The sequence below is a fragment of the Rhipicephalus sanguineus genome, chromosome 8 (genome assembly GCF_013339695.2).
Source record: "Rhipicephalus sanguineus isolate Rsan-2018 chromosome 8, BIME_Rsan_1.4, whole genome shotgun sequence".
In the NCBI taxonomy this organism is placed as follows: Eukaryota; Metazoa; Arthropoda; class Arachnida; order Ixodida; family Ixodidae; genus Rhipicephalus; species Rhipicephalus sanguineus.
Window position 1 is genome coordinate 160,505,143 of NC_051183.1, and position 21,958 is coordinate 160,527,100.

The window sequence follows — 21,958 nt, forward strand, 5'->3', positions numbered from 1 at the left end:
TATTATGACTGTTGACCAACTAGCCCGCCAATGCAGTTTGGTCGAAATATAACAGTGTGAAATAATTACTATAGGTGAAACTGCAAAATAACACCAATTAGCTCCATGTATGAAGGCTCTAATTTGCATAAAATTGGTTGACACTGCCTAGATGGTTTCACTCTGCCATGGTGAGTGGAAAAATAAGATAATTTAATAATAACTGTTCCGGTTTAACGTCCCAAAGCCACGATATGATTATGAGAGACGCCGTAATGGAGGGCTCCGGAAATTTGTTCTTTAATGTGCACCTAAATCTAAGTACACAGGCCTCAAGCATTTTTGCCTCCATCGAAAATAGAGCCGCGGCGGTCGGAATTCGATCCCGCGACCTTCGGGTCAGCAGTCGAGCGCCATAACCACTAGATTACCGTGGCGGGCCAACATGAGAAGTGAAAGGAATCAGTTTAGCAAGATAGAGAACGATGTTGAGTGGACAAAGGAGATAAATACATTTGTGGCCAAGGGCTAAGTTATCATTAGCCAAGTAAACAATGTTAAGCAAGTCCTTTTTCCATCGTTATTCAATAAGAGCAGCTACAGGGGCTAGTTGGTGTTGCATCTTGGAAATTCGCACTTTTTATCCCACGAGGGCTGAAGTGCAGTGACGATTGTGTGATTGCGTCGGTGGCTGAAAAGCTGTTAAAGACAATTAACGGAAAAAAGAACGGTAAAAATGACGAATCCGCTACCGAAAAAGCAAGACGAATAGTTCTGCCATATATCCACACAGTCTCGCATAAGCTAAAAAAGATTGCAAATGCACAGAACGTCGAACTGGTTTTCTCAGCTCCGGAAAAACTAATAGGAATGTGTCGAAGGGTTAGCGGCTGCAAGGAAAGAAGGCAGAGTAACAATTGCGGTATAAACCACGTTAGAAAAGTTGTGGCATGCAATAAGGAAGTAGTTCACGACATTGCCTCATCATGCGGTAGGAGATACGTCGGACAGACGGAAAGATGTTGAAGTACAAAATTAAGAGAACATCGGAATAACTGTCAACTAATCACGCATCCGGCAAATCTAGCAACACATGTTTCGCAGTGTAAATGTGAGCCGCTTTTCGAGAAAACCACAATCTTGTCGCAGCTTCACGATAAAATGGAACGAGTTATAACCGAATCTTACATGATGACACAGGCATATGCCGACGAATGTATCACCGCACCATCCATTAATCTTTCTTCAAAAGAAATACACTTCATAGGAACCAATTAACTCTTGTCATGCGCATGCCCATTTGAATATTTTATCTTGCTTCGGGTCGTTGCGATGCTTTCCTTTGGGTATATATGTGAGGAAGATGTCTTGAAAAAAGAAAAACAGTTGTTAGTCTGCGCTCTGTGTTTGTGTGTACTCAGTCCATTCTCGTACAATAAAAAGCGCAAATTTCCAAGAATCGTTATTCAAATTTCTCAATATTGTTAGCAACCATGAGATGGGTCAGCGAGTTCGTAGGCTTAAATTTATAATAAATAAACCAAACAGCGTTTCTTTGGATAGCTTCACGTTTTTTATGTTACCATATAGTCTTACATATGTTGAGCAACTAAGTATTTCACTCAGCTCATGTTTTAAAGGGACACTAAAGGCAAATATTAAGTCGATGTTGGTTGTTGAAATAGCGGTCCAGAAACCTCGTAGTGCTACTTTTGTGCCAAAGAAGTGCTTATTTTGAAATAAAATCACGTTTTAGTGGTCCACATCGCGTTAGCACACTTCAAATCACCCGCATGAAAGCGGTCTTACTCATGTCACTGTTGCCGTGCCCAACGTTGCCCGCCTTTACTGCGCGGCGGCTTGCACTGGCGGCGTGCACCATTCGGGCATCTGGCAACATCACATGCATGCGGCATTTTGTCAAACTTTCTGTCAGAGCAACTTTCAAGAGCGCGCAAAACACATGCGGCAGTACACGATACGGAAACTACCACTGAGACGTGACCGCGTGAACGAAGCAGGGTGCTGGGCGAAGCGCAGTTTGGCGAAAACGGAACTTTTAAACCACACGTGCCATTACCCATAGCAATGTCAAAAAGGTTCTTTTTCCAAAACGGTTTTAGGACACTGGGCATTAGGGGTGCTATGCTCGGGTGTGGTAAGCCTTGAAACATTTCACGTGCACACCGACATTGCACTTCTTCCTCTCCATGACGTCTTTCATGCAAAGCACGCGTTTGCCCGGAGAAAGCGGTGGGCACGCGACAGCATGAAAAGCAAGCAATGTCTAGGCATGCACACGTTGAGAATGAGGCCTGCTTGATGTGCTGTAGGTGGCGCTAGTCATCAGCTAAAGAAATAGCGATGTTAGAGTGCATCAAAGAAGCGTCCTATATGTAGGACACTGGGCATATATATGTTAAGATATAAAGTACGCAACTCGAGACAACAAAGAGTGCTGAAAGAGAAGAGCTAGAACGTATTTTATAAATAACGCAAGCTAACCAGAATTCTGTGGAGATCTAGGTAAGTACCATGTTTTCTCGCATGTAGCCCTCACCAAAAATTGGGGGGAATGTGCTTACAAAGTGGGGGTTACATGCGTGCTTTTTTTGTCTTTGTGAAGAGCTGCTTAAAATGTACTTGTGGGCCGGTCATAATGGCATATGGCAGTGCACATTAGGTGAAACGACGAGCACAAAAACAAATGTGCTCAGCACTTGTGTTGTCCTTTGGTTTTTGTAGTTTCACCTGGTCTGCACTGCCACATGCCGTAGGGTTAAAGCTAGGGGTGCTGGTTACATGCAAGAAAATTCGGTATACACTAGATAAAGCTTCAAGCTTTTATATTGCAGTGCTCGGACCGTATTATGCTGTTCTGCTAGATCTGTGAGGTAAATATTGACACATGCAAATTTTCATCTTTTTGTCCAGTCCGATTTTCTGTCATGGGCCAGCCAGCTGTTACGTAGTGGGCGAGAAGCATCCCGAATGTTATCACCTACGCTAGTCGCAAAAGTATTGCTAGTTAGATTTATAATTACTCTATATAACAGAACTTTGTATATGGCAAGTATATAAGTAAATTAATTCTGGAATGTAGTTACGCTGAAATTAATAACGAGTTGTACTGAACTGCCGACGACAGAAGAAAGCCACCCGTTTTTTTGTCGGGTCGTGCAGTAAGGAGCGCAGCACCCTGTCACCGTCACAACTTCACAGCACTCAAAATAACAACTGATTTCAACTGAGAGTCATGTGGTGCTGCGCCACACAGCTACATTAATGCACCAAGGGAGCTATTCTCTATGTGTCCAGGCTGCCGCTGATTGGCTGGAGCTTGGCGAGCAGCCCGCCCCCTGTTTCCGGCTCTTCCGCAACATCATTTTGATGTCACGAAGCTAGCTCTCGACACAAATGAGAGGGACAGAATGTGCTTCACCGCAACGAATGCAGCCCCCAGAGATTCACTTTTGGATGCACATCTCGGAGGCCATGCACGAACTCTTGATCTAGTTAGCCCTCGAATAAGGTTTGATGCGGCCACCTGCCTAACGCACCTGGATGGTCGGTATGCATTCCCTGCATTGTTATCACACATCGAACACGTTCATATGCAAGTTCAGACTTGTCACGTTTGTTTAAGTGTCCTGTTACTGTACGTTTCGTCCACTTTCTTTCTTTTTACACTGAAAATGTGCTGGCGGGTTCGGTGCATCGACGTGGTCAAGGGTGGCATGACGTCACAGCTCACTGCTTTTTCGAGCAACTGAATGCGCTCCGCCAAAGTGGACACATTGAGAATAGCTCCCCAAACCAGGGGGTACAAGGTGACGCGGGATCCTTCAAGGGCAGGCAAGCTAGCAGCAAGGAGTGACTGAGGCAGGTGCAGTGGGCTAGGAAAGTTTCCAGCTGTTTGTACACGAGGAATGGTAAGACAAAGTGAACCAGAAAATGGTCAAGCACGTATTCAGCCAACAGCAGGATCTTCGATAAAACTTATCTTAGGCCGAATTGGCACATTATACTGCGGTTAATGTAACAGCGCAAACACACAAGACGTCCCACGAGGAAAAGAGATGACAAGCGCTTGTGCATGTTGTGTCTTTTCTTCTTGGGGCGTCTTGTGTGTCAACAGGAGGAGACCAAGCCAAAAAGAATGATCGGTTAAGAAAAAGGTGAAAGAGGGGCCTGTGGAAAATATGGATGCTTACGAAATCGGCACAAGAAACCAACAGAACTTTCTAGCAGGAAACTGCCAAAGATCTCTGTTGTTTGCAGCCAGGACGGGAGCATCGTGGACTAAGACGTACAGAGACAAGTACAAAGGGATGCAAACATTTTGCATTACGTGCGGATGAGGAAACGGCTGAACACCTTTTCTGCAAAGGGCTTCAAGTTCAGAGCAATGGGGCGGTATTTTTCGCAATATTGGGCTTTAGTGAGTTCACGAGTGCAGGAACAACTAAGAGGAGGTTATGAGATATGATCAAGGCCCTTCACAACGTGATAGTTACGGCTACGTGGCATCGACAGCCTTATCCATCCATCCAATGGCTTGTCGTACTCTCCAAAACCAAACTGACTGGCCGGTAAGGTCTCAGCAACACATTGCCGCAAAGAAACGCCATAGCATGGTGCTTGAACAGCGCAAAGGAGGCATCGTCGTCTGTGTCCTCTGTCTCTCGCGCGCAGACTGCCGTCCTTCTTCAGTACGCGGCACTGCGCACTGCAGATTGGCATCGCACTACTCGAAAGCGAAAATACGTCTACAAGCTCTCACGTAATAGAACTTTATGTTGGGCTAGTTGGTACATGCTTACTGAACAACCAAAAAGACGCGTACCTTCAAGGAAAAAAAGTAAGGACAGGACAGAAAGGGCGTCACTCGCAACTAACTTTATTCCCAGAATATCAGCGTCACATATAACCACAGCGACCCTGCGCGCGCACATCGCCTCACAAGCTCGTCAAAAACCCGCGATAACAAGATTAACTAATCGAAAAAAGAATCGATGAAAATAAATTCACCCCCACGCAGAGCAACAGATGTGTCACTAACACAGCATTCTTTAGAAAGAAGAAAGAATGCTGTGTTAGTGACACATCTGTTGCTCTGCGTGGGGGTGAATTTAGTTTCATCGATTCTTTTTTCGATTAGTTAATCTTGTTATCGCGGGTTTTTGACGAGCGTGTGAGGCGATGTGCGCGCGCAGGGTCGCTGTGGTTATATGTGACGCTGATGTTCTGGGAATAAAGTTAGTTGCGAGTGACGCCCTTTCTGTCCTGTCCTTACTTTTTTTCCTTGAAGGTACGCGTCTTTTTGGTTTTTCAGTAAGCTCTCACGTGCTGCACACTTGGCGAATGCATGAGCGCCCCGTGGTTTCTACCATTCTCATATCACTGACCTCCACTAGTGGAGGTCAGTGGCTCATATACGCAAGCATATCCTAAACCGACCAGTGTGACATGCAGTGCTGTGTGATTGCCCGCTACAAGCATACCTCCAACAGCTTCCGCGGCGCTTTAGATAACGTGGTCCACGACGGAGTTTTCATAGAAGTGTATTTCCGCACTGCGTAGCCCCGTACGCTTCTAGGTAGAGCCACAGAACATGGATCAACAGAGCGTCTGGTAGAGAGCACGTTGAATCATGCGTTGAATCGAGGGACTCGAGGACTCGAGCGATTCGAGTAGCGTTGATGTTTGTGGCAATAGGCTTTCGACCAATGCTTTCGACCACTGTCGCATAGAGTCGCTCTGAACTGAACCTCTGTCCAACTTTGGCGATGGCCATTCTCCGTCGTGGCAACATTGTTCCACATGGCGCTTGTCAGTGCGCCGCATTTGCTGTGCATTTGCTTGTGGCACCAGCGCGTATGATGGCACGTATCGCGTAGTTGCGGCATCACGATGGCCTCATACAAGCAGGGAAGCCCGTCTACCCATTGACGTCCAAAATTTTGTGACCTGATCGCAAGGCCACAGTCAAGTAAGCGCACATAGAGAGTGCCACGCCATGTGAGCAGTTGCTGCGCCACAGGGTTTGATGAGTTTTTGTTTAGCTCTCCGCTCGACCTCTCGATTTGGGAATACGATGAGGAGCTCGCAGGAAGTGTCAATGAGGACTAGGGAGTCGGCTCATGCCGATTCGAAAATTGCCTGCAAGAGCGTACCTAATCACTTGAAAGCTGCACGTGAGCAGCCGAGATGATGATTGCCTTCACATGCTAGTCTTCAGCTGTGCTCGAAAATGAATCATTACGAAACTGGATTTCTGCAGTTTCGCTAATCGCCATCTATTGCTAGGCGTCTCGTCCGCAGCAGCAAATGAATTCACCAATTGCAGTAAGAGTCTCGACCGGTCGTCGTAGCATTTGTGGGTGCTTGACAACAACATATCTGTCTGGTTCAGCAAGAGCGAAATTGATTACCTAGGTTTCTCTGCATGTGCTGCGCAAGCGTGTACTTGGTGGTGTAGACGCGCCCTAATATGTCAAGTTCACAAGTGCGCGCCTTCGTGCAAGGACTCATCTTGCCGCTTAGTGTGGCACTTGTTCTGTAACAAGTTGTGGATCCAACAACGAACTCGGCATTCATGCGCCAGTTCCTGTTATGCGTAGATGTAGCCAAATGTGTGAACAGGCATCTGCGATTCTAGCCATGCAGGCTCTTGCGTGGAACTCCACTGCGATATTATTAGCCGCTACTTCATTGAACTGGTACAGCGCATCACGGGAAAGAAGAACCGGCCGAGGAAGGGGCGCTGATTCCAGCCCTTGATATAGAATGTACTTCTATAAACTCTAGCGTGATTTATGATGGGTGCTTTTTCAACGCTTCACACAGATCAAACGTTAGGGAACATCCACAGTCGCGGCAATGAATTCAAGTGTGTCCCTGGATTGCTTTGTGCACATTGTAATAGTGCTCTTTGAGCCTTTCATTAAGGCAGCGCCCCATTTGGCCTATACGTATACTACCTCTTACTACAGGAAAGTGGTATTGAGTAGACAGCCCCCACAACACAAGGCACAAACTGCGTTTAGTGCTTGGTTGAACAAACAGTGGCGCGCAGTTGGAGGGAACTGACTGCTTTGCTATGCCGCTGTAGCTTATCCAGCACTGAACCACTTCCACACTAACTTTTTCAGTCCATGGGAAACGTCATGAACATAGGGCATGACTACAGTTCTCTTACGGTGGTTACTTTCCTGCTGAGCCTCGAGAGTTGCAGTCTTTCATCTGTTTTAATAGCTTTTCAGCTATGGATAAATGCGTACCCGGCGCGCAAAGCCAGTCAGCTTGAGCTGCGAAACTGCTACATGACATGATTTCTTAAGGGCATTGATGAGACAAAGATTAGTAACGTTTTGCTTAACTTAGAAGGGGAAGAGTCAAAGGTGTGGGTTTCTTGACAGCAACTGGCCCGGAACCCCTCAGAGATGAGGCTGGAGACACTGCAAGGCACATCTTTATTCGTGGAAGCCTCAGCCATGACAGCGCGAGCTGCGAGAGCGCCATCGTTTATCGTTCTCCTCTTCCACGGTCGGCGTGCTCGCAGCCGCCGAGCGCTCCCACACTGCCCCTCTCCTTAGGGAAAGTGGGCGGAGAAGGACATGGGCTAATTTGTGCCAGTAGCCCGTGCAACTGTCCTGGCTATCGTTGGCCACCGCAGACCACGCGTGGCGCACACGACCACACACCGGCACAGTTTGGCCACCATGTCACCAAAGTCCCGGCTGTCCGTGGCAACGGGGGGTCGGCATCCACTTTCGGGTCAGCAGTCGTCATGGCAGCTGCCTTGCTGCCGCTTGCTGTGGCTGCCTGCTCTTTCCTGTTGACGTCTGGTTGCTCCTTGGGATCAGTGTCGGCATCCTCGGAATCTCCCCTCCGAGCCCCGCCTGCATCTCCGTTGTTGTTAGCCTCCTCCTCGTCGTTCTTGTCCTTGCTGTCAGCTCACCCATCCTCGTTGGCGGCTGCCGTCGGGGCCACCTCAGCAGAGGCTGCCTCTTCCTCTTCATCCTCACTGTCATCCTTCTCACTGCACTTGGAAGCAGTAGCCTTCTTGGCACCATGTGCCACCCACCTGCAGACTTGTTTTCACGCTGAGGACGTGTCCTGGCCGATTCAGACTTGACCTTCATGGTCTCGTGCTAGGTGCGATGCTCCGTTTTACTGCCCGGGTTGTTTGCCGACATGTTCTCACAAATGTGTGCCACTGCGTCAATGGCGCTTCTTGGTTGCCCCACATGAATCACCTCAACTTCCGATAACTCGTTCAGAAGTTTGTCAAGGTTGTCGTCATCCCTTTTTTTATTTTTCTTCATCTTCTTTTTCTTCCGCTGCACCTTCACCAGCTTCCTCATCTTCTTCTGTTTGCCATCATTACCTCCTGCGTTTTCCTCGTCTTTCCCTTCCTCCACGGCCGCCATACCGGGACTCCCTGGCCTCTTTGTCACCACATTGCGACTTCCTGACCTCTTCTTCGCTGATTAGCAGTCACCAGCCATGTCCCCAATGATCGCCTTGTCCACGATCACCTCGTTCTCCGTGGCCTCCACATCACCGCACTGTTCGTCGTGGTTTTTCTTTTAGGGGCGAAGCACCTTAAGGTCGAGGCTTGTCCGTCCGTTTGGCATCCGTGTCCATTTGGCGTCTATGCGCACGGCACAGCACCGTGTAAAATCAAAACATCAGGTTAAACAATAGACTAATGTCAATCATAATTGTGACAAAACAATATAAAGCACCTACAAGCACAAACCCTTTATACTAGTCGGCGACTTCAGCGTACACATTATGGACCTTAGGACCTAGCTTTGTCATCGACTCTCACTGTCCGCTGTCACGGTATATAGAAAATCATTGCTATTGGCCGCGAGATCGAGCGGAGTCGCCACCTGGCGGCTCCTGACTGAACCGCGCCTAGTGTGGATTGCTCCATGCGTCGTCTGCTAGCCACGTTGTGTTTGCATGTGCGCAGGACGTCATGCAGGACCTCAAAAGGCGGTTTGTTCCGTGCGTTAGTGCAACTTTCACCGCTCGTACGTAAGCCTAACACGATGTAAAGCAGCATTTGGCCTTGATCCGCTGTATATGTACTGTAATAAGATCAGCGAGTGCACTTGTCGGGAGTGCTGTGTGTGGTCGTCGTACCCTCCGTTCGCGAGAGTCATATCAGTGTAGGTGCCGCTCTGTGGTTTCAGCGCATTGCAAAGTGCACTTCGCGTTGTCCTAAAGCATTAAATCTCATGTGAATATAGCCTTTTATCGGCCCAGTGGTAAAAAAAGGCTCTCAAGCACTTGCGCGTTGTGGTTAGATGTATAACTTCGGGACTGTGGTTTATAGGTTACGCGACGAGCTTGAGTTGTGTATAGTCCTGGTCCCACTACACAGAAATATTTCTGTCATGTCACGTCCGACACTTCGGTACTTAAATTGTTCCCTAAAAATTACAGAAAATAGAATGACACGGAAATCGCAAAACTGAGTTGCCTTGCGCAATTTTAACTTGTGGCGACATTTATACAAAAACACCCGTGTATTTAGATTAAGGTACGCGTTAAAGAGCACTGATGGTCAAAATTAATATAAACGGCGTACTTCACATTTATGTCGTAGTAATTTGACGCGAAGCCACATCTCCTTTTCTTTACATTATCTTGAGCGTTTGTGTTGCGTTGTAATAGACTGACGGAAAGCAGCGGACATTATTCGCGTGAAAAAAACGTACTTTGGTCCTGTGAAATAACCGGGCCTTTGTTCCATTACTGTCGTGCAAGTAATCAATCGAAGAAAGATCCGTGCTGTACAGTTACCTTTGTGTATTGTTACTGGAATTAAAACAAGCGTGTGCGTGTTAAACGCTTCTGTAGCGCTAAAGCGCTGTTAGCCACATAGCGTTCCTCACTAAACCTATCAACTGTCCTACATTGGAGAACTGAATAAGAAATGCGGATGAATATTTGAACACGCAGTGTACAAAGTGCTATTTGAAATCATCGTGCAGGAATACGGGCTTCTTTTTGTTGCGGGTTATCCAGATCAACAAGAAGTAAATACTTAATTTGGTCGCTCTGCAGCAGTGCGTAGTAGATAGAACACAAGTTGAACATGTACAAATAAAACAAGAAAACGTCATCCATTGCGAAAACGTCGACTGTTGCCGAAGGCGAGAGAGAGAGAGACCCCATTCGTTGGCAGAATGCGCTTCTCTCACAAGTAATAGTAACGTTCGGCGCGCTTCGTGCATTAATTCGGGAATGAAGAGCGCACATATTACCAGAAAGCTGCAGTCACCGCGATTTGCTTGCCGCAAATCGGGTCAAATCGCTCACAACGAAGCGCTGTTGTGTGCGTTTGTATACGCGCCGACAACCGCCTATCCACACTAGCGCGGCGACGGTGCTGCCACCTCTAGTCCGATCTCGCGGCGAATAGTCGAAATATACGTGTGTATGTGAACAAAAAAAAAAGGTTTACAGTAGATGAACATAAATCATAATTGTGACAGAACGATATTACACATACACGCACAAACCCTTTATTCTAGTCGGCGACTTCAATGTAGACATTATGGACCTTAGGACCTAGCTTTGTCGTCGACTCTTTATGTCACTCAATTTACATTGTATGGGGCAATGCTCGGGTAACGTACGCTTACTCACCCATATGATACCCAGAGCTTCGTCCGCTTGTCACGATTCACTTTGTGGAGATGCGTGGTTTTCTTTCTTCCTTTTCCTCTCGCCCTCCAAGATCTTCCTTCACACCTTCAGTTCCCTCACGCCATCGTCATCGTCCCGGAAATCGACCAGCACAAAACCAGCACCCACCTTGTCGCCAGCTTGCTCCTCTCCTTTCTTGTCAATCTCCTCGGCAATCTCCTGGTCCGCCTTTGGTGCCGTGTCGTGACACACTCCTGAAGTGGACGCGCCGTGCGGGTTCTTCTTGACACCAACTTCAATGTTTCCCCCGTCACACTCTCCTTCGCCATCCTGGTGGTTTTTGGCTTTTTCCTCGGCGACCTTCTCGTCCACCGCCATGTACTTCTTGCCGTTCACGTTCTCCGCTCCCTCGTCAGCTCATGCTTTGTTCTCCGGAGCCGCCCCTTCGCCCACTTCCTCTGCATCAGCAGCGCCGTCCACGTGATCCTTAGCGGTTGTTGGAGTCTTGGCGGGCGTGGAGTCTTCTACGGCAGCACTGTTGTGGTTCGTGTTGTCCGCCATTAGGATCTCATAGTGGGCAGCGAGCGCAGTCGTGTGACCCATCATGAAATGAATGCAGACAGTCCCGAAGAAGGAGACGTGGAGGTGTAAAATGGTCCTGGCGACTCGAGTCTTCTCGTCTGAGGTCATTTTGCCGGAGTTGTACATGGGCTCGACGGCGAGGATGAGGCGCACCAGTTCTTCGGTGTCTATGACACCGAAGAAGTCCAGGTTGAGCAGAGCGTTTAGGAACGCGAGCATCTTGTTGTAGGAGTAGTCGTCCGGCCAGGGTCCATTGTTCTTGGGTGAAATTTATCGGCGTGGTCGCTTACCAATGTTTGCGCCTCGGTGGCTATGGCAGCAGGACTGGGTCCTTCTGGTTGAATGCCATTTGTGGGGTTCTTGACGCCGACTGGGCCGGAACCCTTCAGAGATGAGGCCGGAGACGCTGCAAGACATGTCTTTATTCATAGAAGCCTCGGCCGTGACTGCCCGCCAGCAGCCGCTAAGCGTGAGCTGCGAGCTCGCCATCATTCGTCGTTCTCTTCCACGGTCGGTGCTCTCGCAGCCGCCGAGTGCTCCCATAAAGGGTAAAAAAGGTTTTCCATTTTTGGTTTCATATAGCCCAGAACTGGAAAACCTCTATTACCCTAATCATGTGTGCTTTAACCTGATCATCTGTGCTGGCTATGTGAACGCAGAACTGGCAAACCTCTTTTACCCTTTGACTCTTCCCATTCTAAGTTAAAGAAGTGTTAATCTTTGTCTCATCAATGCCCTTAAGAAATCATGTCATGTAGCGCAGTTTCGCAGTTCAAGCTGACCGGCTTTTGCGTGCCGGGTACGCATTTATCCTGCTGTCATCCATAGCTGAAAAGCTATTAAAACAGATGAAGCACTGCAACTCTGAGGCTCAGCAGGAAAGTAACCATCGTAAGAGACCTTTAGTCATGCCCCATGTGCATGACGTTTCCCACGGACTGAAAAAGTTAGCGTGGAAGTGGTTCGTCGCTGGATAAGCTACAGTGGTGTAGCAGAGCAGTCAGTTCCCTCCAACTGTGCGCCACTGTTTGTTCAACCAAGCAGAAAACACGGTTTGTGCCTTGTGTTGCGGTGGTTATCTACTCAATACCACTTTCCTGTGGTAAGAGGTAGTATATAGGCCAAAGGGGGTGCTGCCTTAATGAAAGGCTAAAAAAACACTATTATAATGTGCACAAGGCAATCGAGGGACACATCCATTGCCGCGACTGTGGATGTTCCCCTAAGTTTGATCTGTGTGAGGTGTTGAAAAAGCACCCATCACAAATCACGCGAGAAATTGTACGAGCGCATTCTATAGCAAAGGCTGGAATCACGTCTATCAGCGCCCCATCCTTGGCCTTATCTACACATGAAATGTCCTTCCTTAATCAGGCGAACCATCTATGAAACTGTTCAGTGATGTTGCGATGGTGCTGTCTCATCTTGGCGTGACGCTCGGGTGCTTTTGTGTGCTTGCACAAGACTATATATTTGATGCAATTTGCCAATAAAAGTCAGTTGGAAGTTAGCGCTTTGTCCTTGGCCTGTTTCCCGTGATGCACTGTACCAGTTCAAGTACGACCAACCAACTTGCCCAATCTGCAACACTTGTGGGCGGCTGCTTAAGCAGCAGCTCATGATAATATCTGGGTTTTTGCGTGCCAGAACAACAATATGATTATGAGGCACACCGTATATAGTGGAGGGGCTCCAGAAATTTAGGCCACTTTGGGTTCCTTAACGTGCACCTGAACCTCTTGCATTGTGTCTCCATCGAAATGCAACCGAGACCATACCCGTGACTTTTTGTTCGGCAGCAGCAGCCATATGCCAGCATCAGTCTACTTCTTGAATACAAGAAGCTAGTGGGAGCACTTGCCTTTCCAACTGCCTGTGTGTATTATGCTGTTCAAGGAGTCTGGTGTTGCCCGTGCCATCGATGCATCCATCAAGCTTGGTATCTGGCATACGCTGCCGATGTGTTGCACAAAGACTAAGCCGGCCCACGCCATCGTCCATACTGTCTATACTGAGGACAAGGCTTTAGTGACCAGTAGAGGAGCTGTCTTAAACGAAGGGAGTTTATTTACATGGTTACATAGGGCAGCGTAGCAACATCACAGAAGCTTTCATATTGGGGCTCTCGATCAATCGAAAGACTTGGCTGGGGCAGTCTTGTTCAGTAGTAGCATTCAACCTCCTAGGAAAGAGGTTAACACAAATCTCTCCACTCGAGAGGGTGAAGCGAGTCCACCTCCATTGATGATTTTATGGAGGCAAACTGAACCACAGGCAGCACTGCAGTACCACACAATGCTTCAATGATGGAGTTTGTCGGAAGCTTTGAAAGCACCGCGTGCCCCTACTACTCCCAAGTCCAAATAGTGCGTTGTCCGTGTCACACTTGGACAATGAAGTTGACAACTTGTGTGTCAGCACCTTTGCTTTTTGCACTTGGTATTTCATACCAAGATGAGGGAAAGAGTGTCAATGAAAATAGAGCACGTGCAGTTCAAGTGCACTTCGATGGATGGTTTGTGCTCTGATGCGATACCACACTGTTTTAGCCACAGGGTTCCGCCGCAGAAGGCCCAGCCACTGGTGGACTGGGTTCATGAGTACGATAGGGTTGTGGCATGGTTGGAGTGCTTTTCCGTTCAGGGCAGATTTCCAGATTTGAAGTCTAGGACCAATGTGTTGGGAACCTTTCTGTTGCCATGAAGAATGGATGTCAACATCCTTGGAATCATTATGATGGCATGGGGCAGGCACAGTCACTCACCCATCTGAGAGTCTGGCTTCCTCAATTCTGGTTGCTGGATTACAGTGGAGACATTCTTTGAGAGAATGCAGCTTTGGCACCACCCTGTTTCCCCTTCAACAGCGCTGGCATCAGTTCCTTGGCAGTGGGGCCCGCAGGCACTGGGGGGAAAACAACGTCGGTGAGTTGGCCAGCGCAGTTTCCTCCTCCTTCATCGTCCCATCCTTCACCCACCTCCACACAACAGTCACAAATACAAACACTTCCCACACAGGCTAACGCACCCACTGATACACCTCCACTTATGCCTGACAAACGGAATGACGACTACTGTGCAAAACAAGAGGTGCGAGAAATGATAGCTGAGGTGGGGAGTATTCTAAGGGCAGAAATGCAAAAAAAAAATCAGATATCATGGCCGATGTCAAGTACATGGTGCAAGAGGTAATTAAACAGGCCATGAGTGACATGAAGCAATTCATTAGCACCTCCCTCTCTCAGCAAGCTGACTCCCTTCCACATGACACAAACTCTGCTCAAGATCCACGAAGGTCACACCGTCCGGGTCGTTCCAAGCACAGTTTCCCTCATCACCGACACACCGAGCAATCACGGCCGGCAAACCTAAGAAAATTGTTACGACACCCTTCTGAGTGTGGCACTGGAATTGTAGAGGTTACCGCAAGAAGTGCGGCGCACTCACACAATTCCTATCTACAAAGCCACACCAACCAGATGCGATAGAACTTCAAGAAGTGCACTGCTTTCCAACACTTCCTGGTTACAACACATACACAGATAAACATGACACCACCAATCCGCATTTAGCTGCCACCCTCGTATCCAAACACATCACAGTGGTCGATCACACACCCAACAACTCAAATATTCGACACGTTCTTATACAAATCTTACCCACAGCTCGATCGCAAACCAGCTTGTTTGTACTAAACATCTACAGAGCGCCTAAATCTCGGCGAGACGAATTCGGGCGCCTTTTTACTGCTGCTTGCAAGCAAGCCAAAAGGTTGATAATTCTTGGAGATTTCAATGCGTACCATCCAGCGTGGGGATACGAAACAGAAACTCCCAAAGGCCGCCGGCTAGCTCACGTTATGACCCTTCCTCAATTAACCCTTTTAACAGAACCTGACACACCTACGAGAATAGGCAACAGCGTGAGTAGGGATTTGTGTCCCGACCTAACAATGGTCAAAGGGTTGATCTGATGGAGAACTTGGGCAGTGACCACAACATTCTGGCCACAAAGGTCGAAGTAGCGCCGACACGTATTCCTATCGTAAGATCAAAATAACCAATTGGGAGGCATTTCAACGCAAGAGAACAAACTCCCAACAAGGCGATGCACCGTCCCTATGTGAATGGCTTCAAATTCTACAGGCAGCTGCAACCAAACAGCTAACTATGACAGCGGAGCTTCCAGAGGTGGATAAACATTTACTTCACCTCTGGGAGGCTAGAAGAGGGCGATGGAAGAGGCAGCGGCACAACCGCAAGCTTAAACATAGGATTGCACGGATTATGGCAGAAGCGGAAAAATGGGCCGAAACCCGAAGAACAGCTGGCACAACTTCTGTGACCGCCTGAATGGCATGCTGAGTAGGTCCAAAACATGGTCAATCCTCCGAGCATCACTCAACCCAACACATACTCGCACTAATAACACCATCCGTACTATTCTTCACAAAGAACAGATGGATGACGATGACCTCCCTCCTGCGAACGCTGCAACAGCGGTACATATCTACGAGTCCTCGGCCCGAATACAAAGACTATCCACACAAGGAAGAAACAGACCTGGCTGCAGACATCACAGAGGCAGAAGTGAGGGCAGCCCTGCTAGGCATAAGACGAAGCACGGCACCGGGAGCAGAAGGCATCCATTATGCACTACTACTAGTGATGCAGAACCATCGATGGTACAGTTGAACCCGACTCTATCGAACCCATTTACATCGAATTATCCTGTATATTGAACAACTTCTGAACACTGTATAGTTACAGTGAGAATATATAGCGAAAATTATGGTTACATCGAACAAGAATAGCATGCAACTCCCGATATATCGAACGTCAAGCGGGGCAAAAGTTCCCCCGGAAGTTGGCTTTTCCTCGTAGCAGCGAGGAAACTGGTGCTTTTCCTCACCGCTCACTCCAAAAGTGGTTTAACCCGGCGGCGCATGACCCACTCTCCCTACTGTGACCACGCCGCATCAGTCGAGCCACCGTCACCCCCTTGCAAAAAATGATCCGGACCCGCCCGCAGAGCTTGCTGAGACAGAGACAGAATCAGGGCCTCTTGAACTCTCGTCGTGCGAGCGCGTGGGTTGCGTGGGTCGTGTGAGTTATCTCCCTGCATTTCTCGTGCTTCGCACCGTGCGCCTGTGCCGTAATGGCTAGCATGAAGCGGCAGAATTTGCCTTTCGCCGTGAAGCTCGAAATTATAAATCGAGTCGAACGTGGTGAGAAGTCGGACGTCGCGGCAGCATACAAGATTCCGAGGAGCATGATCTTGAAGAATAAGGCGGAGATTAGGGATAAAGTGGACAAAAGACTCGGTGCCCGTGGCGCCCGACGCATACGCACTGCCGTGTATGAAGACGTCGAGGAAGCCGTGTACAAGTGGTTCGTCGACTGTACAAGTGGTTCGTCGACTTCGGCAACACCATTGCCGGTGTTGCCGAAGTTTGGAGCAAGCTGTCGAAATTTCCGGAAGTTGTTGACGGATCAACAGTCGACGAGTTTGTGAGTGCAAATGATGATGTCGCAACCACGGGTGAGCTCGAAAGCGAAAACTACATTGCTGACATCGTACCGAGCACAAGTGAAAGCGGGCACAATGACCAAAACAACGACAATCCTTTGCCCACATCCTCAGAGGCGATTGGTGCTCTCGCATGGAGGAGATTGCGGTGGCACAACAGGTAACGCAACTCGCTAGATTAAACAAGACGCACACGGGTAGGAAAATACTCGCTGCAATAGGACTAGACCCAAATAGAATGCGTGAGCCGGAGGAGGTCGAGGTGGAGCTTAATCGCGAGCAGAGAGATGCGATCAGAACCACCCCTCTCCCAAGAAACATGCATCCAGTACATAACGTAAACAGGAGAAAGGCGAGGGCGCAAGCCCTCCTTAAAGAAATCGAGAGCGTGGGAACACAGGCGGTGATTGTTGACGCGGCATGGGTCAGAGGTAGAAAAGCATACACGGCAGTAGTCGTAGACAACAAAGGAGAGGTGCGGGACGCGATAATCGTACTCAGTAAGCAATCGTTTGTCGCAGAACAGGCTGCGATAGCCCTGGCGGTCAGGAGTAACAAATGGACCCACGTATACAGTGACTCAAAAACGGCGGTGAAAAGCTTTGAGAAAGGCATAGTAGCCAAATGCGTAAGAAAGATCTTAGGAGAAGGAGAAATCCCAGAAACACCCATCAGATGGTTTCCTGCGCATATGGGACAAGTGGACGAAACCAGAGTGAACCTCAACGAGGTCGCCAACGACCAGGCGCGAGGACTGGGGCTCTTCGATTTTCCATTTTCTGGCAGCCCGCTGGCTACCAGAAAGCAGCCAGCGGGTTCCGGTTCTGACAGGCAATGACGTTAGATCACGTGGCCTAAAAACTTCTGGCAGCCAGAAAGTGGTCGGGAGAAGTAAAATCGAATTTTGGGCTCGCGGCTGGGCGGCTCACAACTGCGTCGTCTGCTCCAACATGCTAGTGCACATTTTGTTAGCGACGATCGCTGGGCTGTTGGCCTTGCTGCGCGCTCGCAGGCGTCACCAAACCCTTGTGTGCAAGGATGAAAATGTCGAAGATCTCGTTGTGTGTCTGCTGATAAGCAGACTGCAACGAGAAGAACGGCATAGAGTTCCGCTGTATGTTGAGAACGTCGTGCCGGCGTATGTGGACTTTGAATTTAAAAAGTTATTCCGACTGTCTAGAATTACTTGTGCAGCCCTGGTTGAGAGCTTGAAGCTTCAGCATTTTATCTTCAAGGCCTCCGAGGACGACCGAAGATTTCGGCCGAAAAGAAGCTTCTTGTCGCACTGGCCGAGAGCCGCCGAGGGTCCCGAGGCCTTTGCATTCCGTGGAGTCCACGCAAAGATGGTCGCGAGCACTCATCGTCCCTTTTGGCATCTGCTAGCCAGAAAACGGTCAGAGAGCCGCCAGACCAAATTCGTCCTGGCGAGTTCTGGCGACCCGCGGGTCGCCAGATGCAGCCAGAGGGGGCGAAAAACGAATGCCCACCGGAAGTGCGCGCGTGGTGGGCGGAGCAACCCGAGAAAAAACGAATGCGTTCTGGCTGTCTCTGGCAGCCCGCGGGTAGCCAGATGTAGCCAGAAGTGGAAAATCGAATAGGCCCACTGACATGCCGTGCCGGTCAAACTCGAGGTGACGACCATGACCATTAGGGGGCCACAAAAGATTCATTGCTGTCGTACAACGAAATTACAAAGCACTACTACATGGAGCGTTGGCATTTTCCGTTGCCACACCTAGAATTAAATAGACCACAGGCGGTCAGTCTGCAGTTACTGCAGATGGGTACCTACCCGACACCGTACAACGTGAATAAAATTTATCCGGAGCTGGAATTAAGGACAGTGTACAATGCATGTAATGGCATCATGGAAATCAGACACGTGATGGCGGGATGCCCCGCCTCTCTCGCCGATCCCGACCGGGAATGACCTCATTTTAAACCTCATTTTAAACCTCATGACCTCATTTTAAACAACCTTGCCTCCTCCCAATGTGGCAAACACACCTACGATTACGTACGAGCGTTTTTATCTGACTGCACGGCAACCATTGGCCTTGGGGAACTTCGGTCAGGCACTATAAGGCTTTCCGGCAGAGGCACTGCGCAAGGTTCAGTTTTATCACCTACCCTGTTCAGCGTGGCCATGGCAAAACTACCACCACTCCTAGACAACATTGCGAATGTGCAACATGCACTCTACGCCGATGACGTCACAATCTGGGTAAGCAAAGAGTCAGACGGTGCCATTCAAGGCGCACTACAGGGCGCTGTCAATGTGGTTCAAGGGTATGCCTTAGCCGGTGTACTCACTTGCGCAGCTGAGAAGTCGGGACTCCTGCTGGTGTTTAAACGCCGAAAAAGAACCAACATACCACCAGACGTTACCGTGCATCTGAATGGAAACCCTATTCCAACGGTAGATAGACTCCGCATATTAGGACTTCATATACAACACAACGGCAAGATCACATATACCCTCCAACTACTGTGCAAGTGAATCACCCAAGTGACTCATATGATTAAGCGCATTACCAACCACCCACATGGACTTCTCGAAAAAGATACTCTCCGATTGGTGAAAGCCCTCATCATAAGCAGATTGACCTCCCCTTCCACAACCTTACTCAAACCGAATGAACACCCTTCTTCGCACGGTACTAAAGGCTGCTCTGCCCCATTATGCGTCAACGCAGCTCCTTCTATGCCTTGGGATTCACAACACCATACGTGAACTATTTGAAGGACATTGTAACAGCCAAATTGAACGTCTCCAGCGGACAAGACAGGGTTGTTTCATTCTCTCTCGGTTGGGATACAGCGTGCCAAGAACCGAAACATCTTTCACTTGACATTAGGAGGAAAATTCAAGCATCCCCCATACCCCACAATATGCACCCTGATTGACATAAAGGCAGGAGACGGGCAAGTGTTCAAGCTCTAATGCGAGTCGTAGGTGATGGCACATGTAACACACCAGTCCTTTACACTGATGTGCCCCGATATCCACAGAAACGGGCCATGTGTCTGGTCATAGTGGACAATACTGATTCTGTAACGGTATCGGCTACACTTAACACCCTGGACAGCGCCACGGCAAAGGAGGCTGCTATCGCCCTTGCTATCATACACGCTTCACAAATACCAGCACCGGATGAACCAATCGCCTCACCGTGGTTACTGATTCACAAACTGCCTGTTGGAACATAGCAAAAGGAATGGTCACACCCTACACACACAGTATCCTGACATCAATACACCCCACTTTGTTACACAGGGTGCGTATCGCCCGGACACGCCTCTCTCCATGGCACTGAATGCGCTAATGCGGTAGCTCGAGAGCTTACAAACCAGGCGCCATCGCAAGAGCTGTCCAACCCAGACGATGCACCAACAGAACCACTCAACTACACTGAAACGCTACAACATTACCGACAAAGCCGTATGTACTTCCCACCACCACACAAATCACTCAACCGAGAGGACGCTGTTGCCTGGCGGCAGCTTCAGACTAATTCATTCCGAAGTGTTTAGCGCAGATTTATGAAGACTGGACAATAAGGGCGAACAAGTACACAGGCGCCTGTGTACGTGTTCTCCCTTCTTGTCCCATCTTCATAATTCTACGCTAAACACTTCAGATATGTCGTACCAACAAGGCCAGAAGTCAGCCCTTGCATCCTTTACATCCTTCATCTCTTCCACCCCACACATACTGCCCCTATTGTGGAGTGAAGCCCACGGTGTATCACTGCACCTGGGAATGTCCACAACCACCGGGCTGCTGCCCTATTCCTTCACCCTTGAAATCCTCTTGGGAGACTGCGCTGACCAGCTCAGAGCCGCAGGAGCAGCATCGGCTGATCCAGCGGGCACGTGGTGTGACGCGAGCCAATGGGGCCCTGAACTAAGGGCTCCACCCAACGAGGACGATCCTTGAGGCCTGCATAAATAAAAGTGTCTCTCTCTCCTTGGCTAATGCACCAAACGTAACGATTCATGCGTTAGCGATATTGCCAATGACTGAAGCAATGTACAAACTGGAATTGAACATCAGTACCTTGATTCTGTGAGCACAACTCATTGCATGGTATCAGTAATAATCTTGCATGTTCAAACATCATCAGGGAGAAACTTTGATTCTGAAGCTGATCAGCTTCTCCTGGTTTTGCAGTGAATGCTTTGAGTAGACACCACGTGCGGAGAAGTACACTATCCTCCACACAAGCTGTACACCATCAACTTTATTGCACTTGTTTCGTTCATTTGGCTCAGCAGGTCAGGTTCCTGCTATTTGTTGTGGTGCCTACATCGTGCCCATTGTAGTCGTGGCTTGTGAAAACCCAAAATTTTTCTTTTATTTTCATGCTTTGCGCAGCTGGCATGAGTGCTGACCGCACCAGTGCATTTCTGCGTTTGTTAGGATGCTCAAATATGTGTTGCCATATCATATCGGCCTTTCCTTTGCACGGCATATTCAGGCTGAGCTGGCACTATTCAACATTTGCGTAGCACCGTCCAAGGAAACATTTCATGCCCACCTTGTTGTAGCAGGAAAACCACTCGGCATTGCTTGTGTTCTCTGCTCCAGAGCAACTGTTATCATCAACGCAGTATGATACCGGTGTCATACAGTGCACTGCTAATCGCGATTAAGCCCGATCAGGATGAAATTTCTCAACAGTTATTGGCTCCCTTCTGCAGCTTGCGTAAAGGAGCCAATCACGATCGTAAAATTTTATCCTGATCTGGCCCGATTGCGATCATAAGTGACCGTGTGACACCGGTATAATACTAGTAATGGAAAGTGATGTATCTATGTCCATTACAGATTCAGTAGGTACACCGTCCACGTACACTGAGACCATATTTGATGGGCGCTACAGGAGAGTACTCTGGAGGACGCAGCTTTTGCTCCTAAAGCTTTTAGATGCGAAGCATCTCTTGCTCGGGGGTATGTCCCGTGGCGTGGGCGTCCGCACTCGCACTACGCATGCGCAACTCTCCTCCTTCCCTCTCTCCAACAGCTGCGTGTTACTCTCTCCACTTCTCTCCCAGCAGCTGCTTGCGCTTCTCCTGTGTTCTCGCTTCTGCTCTCGTGGCGCATGCACTACTCTCCTCCTCTAGTCTCCTCTCCTTCAAGCGGGTAGAGCGCTGTGCGCGTTGTCCAGCATTTGCTTCGGTTGACTCCTCTGAAA

At 48.8% G+C, this 21,958-nt stretch overlaps 2 protein-coding genes across 2 annotated transcripts in view; one reads left to right on the plus strand and one right to left on the minus strand.

Moving 5' to 3' along the window:
- The window catches only part of LOC119403640 (12S rRNA N4-methylcytidine methyltransferase-like), a 119,494-nt gene extending 113,820 nt beyond the window's left edge, over window positions 1–5,674 (minus strand). Inside the window, 1 exon segment of the mRNA XM_049418640.1 lies at window positions 5,484–5,674. Coding sequence (XP_049274597.1) covers window positions 5,484–5,537 — 54 coding nt within the window. The 5' untranslated portion in view covers window positions 5,538–5,674.
- A 105-nt stretch (window positions 5,675–5,779) lies between these two features.
- Window positions 5,780–21,958, plus strand: part of LOC119402436 (angio-associated migratory cell protein) — a 55,828-nt gene continuing 39,649 nt past the window's right edge. Inside the window, exon 1 of the mRNA XM_037669590.2 lies at window positions 5,780–5,971. The gene's annotated coding sequence lies outside the window, so the exon portion shown is untranslated. The remainder of the gene's footprint in view (window positions 5,972–21,958) is intronic.